At 60.8% G+C, this 6,577-nt stretch overlaps 1 protein-coding gene across 1 annotated transcript in view; it reads left to right on the top strand.

Moving 5' to 3' along the window:
* Nucleotides 1–1,392: 1,392 nt before the first annotated feature.
* The window catches only part of NAGA (alpha-N-acetylgalactosaminidase), a 7,310-nt gene continuing 2,125 nt past the window's right edge, over nucleotides 1,393–6,577 (top strand). Inside the window, exons 1-6 of the mRNA XM_007941786.2 lie at nucleotides 1,393–1,408; nucleotides 2,115–2,250; nucleotides 2,669–2,840; nucleotides 3,466–3,643; nucleotides 4,283–4,377; nucleotides 5,053–5,214. Of these exons, the coding sequence (XP_007939977.1) occupies nucleotides 1,393–1,408; nucleotides 2,115–2,250; nucleotides 2,669–2,840; nucleotides 3,466–3,643; nucleotides 4,283–4,377; nucleotides 5,053–5,214 (759 nt within the window). The remainder of the gene's footprint in view (nucleotides 1,409–2,114; nucleotides 2,251–2,668; nucleotides 2,841–3,465; nucleotides 3,644–4,282; nucleotides 4,378–5,052; nucleotides 5,215–6,577) is intronic.

Here is a 6,577-nt window from a genome sequence, read left to right as displayed (position 1 = left end):
TTTCAACCTGGCCACGCTCAGTGGTGTTTTTCGTAGTCTGGTTCTGTAAAGATTTCAGCCTTGGAAACCCTCTAGAGGCAGTTCCCTTCCGCCCTAGAGGGTCTCTAGGAGTTGGAATCCACAACACGCTCCCGGTTTTAGAGTTTTTGAGCTATTTACTATGAACCGTGTTTCTGGGCTTTCTCTCACGGTCTTCCTAACCCCAAGGAGTCTTTCCACAGCTGTACTGAGCGCCTGCTGGGCGCCGGGCACCATCCCTGCCCTCTTCAATCTTGCAGAGGCGAAAGGACAAGCCTCGGGCGTAACCTGAGCAGGCCACCACCCCGACCCTAACCTCGCTCTACTGTGGCCGCCTCGGGAACGCGCAGGGCTGGAGCTCAGAGGGGCGGGGCTTTGGCAGGCTCGTGGGGCAGGGCTTGGGAGGGGCGGGGTTTGAGAGCCTCGTGGGGCGGGGTTTTGGAAGGCCGGGGCTTGGGAGGCTTGTGGGGCGGGGTTTGGGAGGGGCGGGGCTTTGGGAGGCTCGTAGGGCGGGGTTGGGAATGGGCGTGGCTTTGGGAGAATTGGGCCCTGATGGGGCGGGGCACGACGTTGCTAGCGGCATTCTGACAGATTCCGCTAGGGAGGTTTGTTGGCGTAAGGCCCCGCCCCCCGTGGAACGCACTTGGCGAATCAGGTGACTCAGCAAGCGCCGGGAGGCGCAGGAGGCAGTGGCGGGCGGCGGGTCTGAGCCGATCCGAAGGGTGAGTGCTGCGGGCTGCGGGCTCCCCGAGCTAGGTCTCTGAGCCGGCCGTCTTGGGAGGCCGGGCGCAGGTACCCGTGCCCAGCGGGCGGGTTCTGGAGCCTAGTCCCAGCCCTGCGCCTCTGTCCGGGCTGGGTGTCCTCGGGCCGGCCGTACTCCTATCTGGTCCGGCGGAAAGCCGGCCCGTGGTCCCCTTCGACTCTCCGGGCTCCCTGCACGGCAGGGAGGGTGAGATCTGATGTCCAGAGACACCTTGTTTAGTGTTTCTGGAGGAAGAACTCGGGTGCTGGGAAAGGGTGCCTGGGAGTGTGTGGGTGTGAAGGTGGCTTAGGGCACGAGTGGGGACTCGAAGGCGCCAGTGCTTTCTCGGGGAGCTCTGGTGGCGTGGTGCCTAAGGCACTTGACTGCTAACCAGAAGGCTGGTGATTCAAACCCTCCAGCCCTCCTCGGAAGGAAGGTTGGGCAATCTACTTCCGTAGTGATACCGCCTGGGAAACCCAAGGAGGGGTCGCTATGAGTCGCGTCCGACTCCACGGCAGTGAGTTTGGTTTGGTTTTAGTGCTTTGTCCTCGTTTGCTAGCTTCCAGAGGCCAACATAGAAAACTGGTGAAGTCAGATCCAGCTGCTCAGGTCCTGAGACACAGCCCGGAGCAATGCAGCTGAAAACAGGTACGGATCCAGGTGAGGTGGCTGGGAGGGGAGGTGGCCCCTTGGGAAGAGGGACTACCTGGAGGGTCTCCAGCCCTTCAGTGTCTAGGCCTTCTTGTATGGGGACACTTGTTCCCCTCTCTTATAATTGGAGCTCCACTGGGAAGGGAGGAGGCCCTCTCCAACCAGGAATCAGTTCCTCTCCAAAGAGACCTCTTCCCCTTTCATCACCCCCTGCAAAGCGCTGAGGTGCTTACCTTGACCGATTGGGCTGAGAACATATCTGTAAGATAAGGAAGCCGAGGCCCCAGGGGAAAGGGCTGTCCCAGGTGAGCTGGCTGGGTGCAGGAGCAACCTAGTTAAGCTCTCCTGAGACCTCTGGGGGGGGGGTTTGTGAGGGAAAAGAAGGGGCCCTGGCATCTGACAACAGAGCACTGGCAAGTCCTGTGTGTATGGGGGTGAGAGCTGGCCAGGGGGAGATGTGATCCGACTGCCAACCAGGAGTGCAGTGGCAACAGCCATTGGGAAGGCGGGGACACACCGCCTCAGCCCAGGCTCCTCCGTCTCCCCGCTCTGTAGGAGCCAGCAGCCAAGAAGAGCCGTTTCTGCCTCAAGTCAAGAATCTGGTTCCCCTAGTGTTCAGGCAGGCGGCGGGGGGGGTGAGGGCCGGGGCCGTGCGTGGGAGCCCCTCACGGTCAACCGCCTTCCCTCTGCACGTGACTGCCAGTGCTCCTGCTGGCCCTGGTGACCCAGGGGCTGGCGCTGGACAACGGACTCCTCCTGACGCCACCTATGGGCTGGCTGGCCTGGGAACGCTTCCGCTGCAACATCGACTGTGAGGAGGACCCGAAAAACTGCATCAGGTGAGACCACACCCTGAGTCTGGGGGCCCCTCGGGGTGGGGGCGGGGAGTGGAAGGTCTGCTCAAAAAGAGGGCAAAGCCAGAGCTGCCCACCCCCCAGACCCTGCACTCAGGGTGACTTCTGGGAAGGCTGCCACCCAGCCCCGTGACTTGCCTGGGGCCTCCATGGGTGGACCCAGCCCCTGTGATAATCACTAGGAGATAAATGTGGGGCCAGGCCAGCTATGGAGCCTGGGGCCAGACCACCCCTCTCACCCCACCCTGCACGAGCCCATTACACAGTCCCAGGCAGTCACTCACACAGGTCCCCTGCCTCAGCCCTCAGCTGACAGCAGAGTCTATGTGGGAGCCGCTTGAGGAAGGGGGGTGGGCGGCCAGGCTGGGCTCTGAGCTGTCTCCTCTTCTTTGCCCCTGGGCAGTGAGTGGCTCTTCATGGAGATGGCTGACCGACTGGCACAGGATGGGTGGCGGGACCGGGGCTACACGTACCTCAACATTGACGACTGCTGGATTGGCGGACGCGACGACGAGGGCAACCTGGTGCCGGATGCCAAGCGCTTCCCCCACGGCATTGCCTACCTGGCTGACTATGTGAGCCCTAGGCCTGGGCGCCCCACCACTCCTCTTACCCACCCGGCTTCGGCTTATTTACACAGGCCCTACCTGGGGCCACAAGCTGTGGTGGGGAAGGGACAGACCACTGCCTGGTTTGGGCCCATTAGGCGCTCTGGTGGTGTGGTGCTTTAGGCACATGACTGCTAACCAGAAGGCTGGCAGTTCAAACCCACCAGCCACTCCTCAGAAGGAAGCTTGGGTAATCTACTTCTGTAGAGATACTGTCTGGGAAGCTCAAGGAAGGGTCACTATGAGTCAGATCCGACTCAACATCAGTGAGGGTTTTTTTTTTTTGGTTTATGGTGGGTGAGAGCCAGGAGAAGAACATGCTGTCCAGCTTGGGAATCTAGGCGGTCTCCCTGGAGGAGGCAGTTCTTGAGCTGATCCCAGAGGGGATGGCAGAAGCAAAAGCCTAGAGGCAGGAAGCAGCGACTGGGTGGTGGTGGGGGGAGGGTGCAGCAGGGCAGGGCCAGAGTTGGGGGCATCCCTCTCCTGTGGGCAGTGGGGACACTGGAGGCTTAGTGGGCCTGACCAGATGTGCTGTGAGGAGAGTCCCTGAGGGTCCTGCCTGAGCCCCGCCGTGTCCTCATCTCCCGACAAGGTTCACTCCCTGGGCCTGAAGCTGGGCATCTATGAGGACTTGGGCAACTACACCTGCATGGGTTACCCAGGCACCACGCTGGACAGGGTGGTCCAGGACGCACGCACCTTTGCCAGGTGGAAAGTGGACATGCTGAAGCTGGATGGCTGTTTCTCCACCCCCCTGGAGCGGGCCCACGGTGGGTCCCGTAGCTGTGTGTGGGAGATTGGGTGCACAGGGACGGATGCCCGGGGCGGGCCCACGGTGGGTCCCATAGCTGTATGTGGGTGACTGGGTACACAGGGATGGATGCCCGGGGCGGGCCCACGGTGGGTCCCATAGCTGTATGTGGGTGACTGGGTACACAGGGATGGGTGCCCGGGGCGGGCCCATGGTGGGTCCCGTAGCTGTGTGTGGGTGACTGGGTACACAGGGATGGGTGCCCGGGGCGGGCCCACGGTGGGTCCCGTAGCTGGCTGCAGGAGACTGGGTGCACAGGGAGAGGGGCCCATGCTGAGTCCTGTAGCTGTGTGGGTGACCTGGTGCACAGGGAGGGGTGCCTGGCTGAGGCTGGTCTGTGTCTGTCGCCTCTAGGGTGTAGTGTTTCCCAACTCTTCTCACCCTGGAGCTTGGGGGGAGGGGGTCTTGGTCCTCAGGCTCCCTGAAGATGGAGTGACTCCGTGGCCCCCCAGGAAGTACAAGGCTAGGGTGTGGGGGGGTGACCTCTCCATTGGGCCTCTTTTTCCTCACACTTGGTGGGAGGTTTAAACAACCTCCCCTCCCCCAGGCTGCCTCTTGTCCCTCCCCTGACCTGAAACATGGGGTTTGGGCTTCCTAGGGTACCCCAAGATGGCCGCTGCCCTGAACGCCACAGGCCACCCCATTGCCTTCTCCTGCAGCTGGCCAGCTTATGAGGGGGGCCTCCCTCCCCAGGTAGGTCACCTTGTGCTCCACCTGGGGGTGCGCCCCACAACCAGAACTCTTTAGGAGCTCTGGTGGCGTAGCACCTAAGGCATTTGCTAACCAGAAGGCTGGCGGTTCAAACCCACCAGCCACTCCTCCGAAGGAAGGTTGGGCAATCTACTTCCATAGTGATACCACCTCTGAAACCCAAGGAGGGGTCGCTATGAGTCGGGTCCGACTCCATGGCACATAACAACAACAACAGGGAAGAGGAAGTCCCTGTCACGTGGGCCAGAGGGGCTGGCATCCAAGGCTGGGAAGCCGCGTGTACCCATGCACGGCCCCCAGCAAATGGTCAGAACCATGGGGGTACTGAACGGGCCAGGGGGGCTGGGACCCTGAGCACCTGTGGGCACCTCACCAAGGGCCCTACAGCACACTAGAAAGGGAAGGATCAGACTCATAGACTTTGGGAAGGGAGTAGGCTGGCAGGAGACGGGTGGTAGGTTGACCCCAGTGGGCATGAGAGGGCAGGGCAGGCTTCTGGCCCCAGGCAGCCCCAGGGCAGGGCTCATCCTCTCAGACCCTCCTCCTGGGGCCTGTCTCTCGTCCTTCCCCACCTCCCTGTAAGTCCTCCGCTCCCAGCCGCCAGGCAGGCTTCCCAGCCGCCTGGTGTGACTGGACTCTGCCTTCCCGGACACTCAGGTGAACTACACCCTGCTGGCCGAGGTCTGCAACCTCTGGCGTAACTATGATGACATCCAGGACTCCTGGAGGAGCGTGCTGTCCGTCCTGGACTGGTTCGTGGAGCACCAGGACCTACTGCAGCCAGTGGCTGGCCCTGGGCACTGGAACGATCCAGACATGGTACGAAAGGGAGGAGCACCTCCGCTCCCCTGCGTCCCTTCCTTCCTGGGTGCCCACTGCCCGGTTCCAGGTCAGCGTTGCCTAAGTGTGTCCCTGAGTTGCCTGGGTGCCTGTTTCCAGGGCCCAGCCCCTTCCTCTGGATCAGAATGTTCCAGGGAGACCTGGAGGGCCTGTGGTGAACAGCATTCCCAGGTAGCCCTAAAGCTTGTGGACACGCAGACGTTACACCTCCTGAATGGACCGCATTCTCTTGGCATCCCCAGGCCCCATCAGCCCAGCAAGCTCAGGCGCCTCTTTTAACGCCCTGGACCCCAGTAACTTCCATGCCTCCCAGGCAGCCTTGCCCCTTTACAAGGTCTCTTCCCTTAGTTGACGAGCACCAACTGCCAACGATGGTTATAATAGCCCCAAACACAGGCTGGGCGGAGGGGCCGCTTGGAGAACCAGAGCTAGGCCTGCGACGGAGTCCGGCTCCTGCTCCACCACTTCCTTTAGGCAGGCTACCTTTTTTCCTGGGCCTCGGCTTTGTCAGTTGGAAAATGGGAATAGTAACAGGTTCTGTTATAAAGCCGTTTTGAGGGCTGAATGACATGAGACGCTTTCAGATGCCTGGCTCAGTGTCTGGCCTGCATCAAGTTATGTGTTATGTTATGTGCTGTCGAGTTAGCCTTGACTCATAGCGACCCCTCCTTGGGTTTCCGAGGCAGTATCACTATGGAAGTAGGATTGTTCAACCTTCCTTCCGAGGAGTGGCTGATGGGTTTGAATCGCCAGCCATCTGGTGAGCAGTCAAGTGCTTTAGCCACTATGCTACCAGAGCTCCCACCTGCATCAAGTGCTGTGTTAAATGGCTATGAATAAGCTTGTAACGGGGCCTGGGTGGTGCACATAGTTCATCCCTTGACGGCCAGCGACCGCCTTCCTAAAGGCTTCAGCCTTGAAGACCCCGCACACATCGGTCCCCGGGAGTCGGAATCGGCCCACTGATGGCGCAGCACCACCCCACAGGGAGCGTGGCACTGGTGTCCTACCTGTGGATTGTCACCTCCCTGCTCCAGTAGGCTGTGGCTAGGCCAGGGCTTGGCTGGTGGCGGGAGAAGGGACTTTGTCTCGGCCTGGTTTCCCTCCAGGCCACCCAGGAGGATTCCCCACTTGTGCTCTGTCCCAGTTTATCCCAGCTGCATCACCTGAGCGTCACATGACACCCAGGGCATAGTGTCACCCCCATGTTCTTCTTTTTTTTTTTTTTAAATAAAAAGTTCACATGGAAGGTGACTCAGCTCTCCCAGGGTGACACAGTGGGTGGTGGTCACTGAGCTGGAGTCACCGCGGCCATCCTCCCCAGCTGTCTTCCCGCCCAGCC

This window comes from Orycteropus afer, unplaced genomic scaffold (assembly GCF_000298275.1).
Source record: "Orycteropus afer afer isolate SDZICR_OR568_19922 unplaced genomic scaffold, OryAfe1.0 scaffold00083, whole genome shotgun sequence".
Classification (NCBI taxonomy): domain Eukaryota; kingdom Metazoa; phylum Chordata; class Mammalia; order Tubulidentata; family Orycteropodidae; genus Orycteropus; species Orycteropus afer.
Note: the sequence above shows the minus strand (reverse complement) of the source record. Positions and strands in the feature narration are given on the sequence as shown.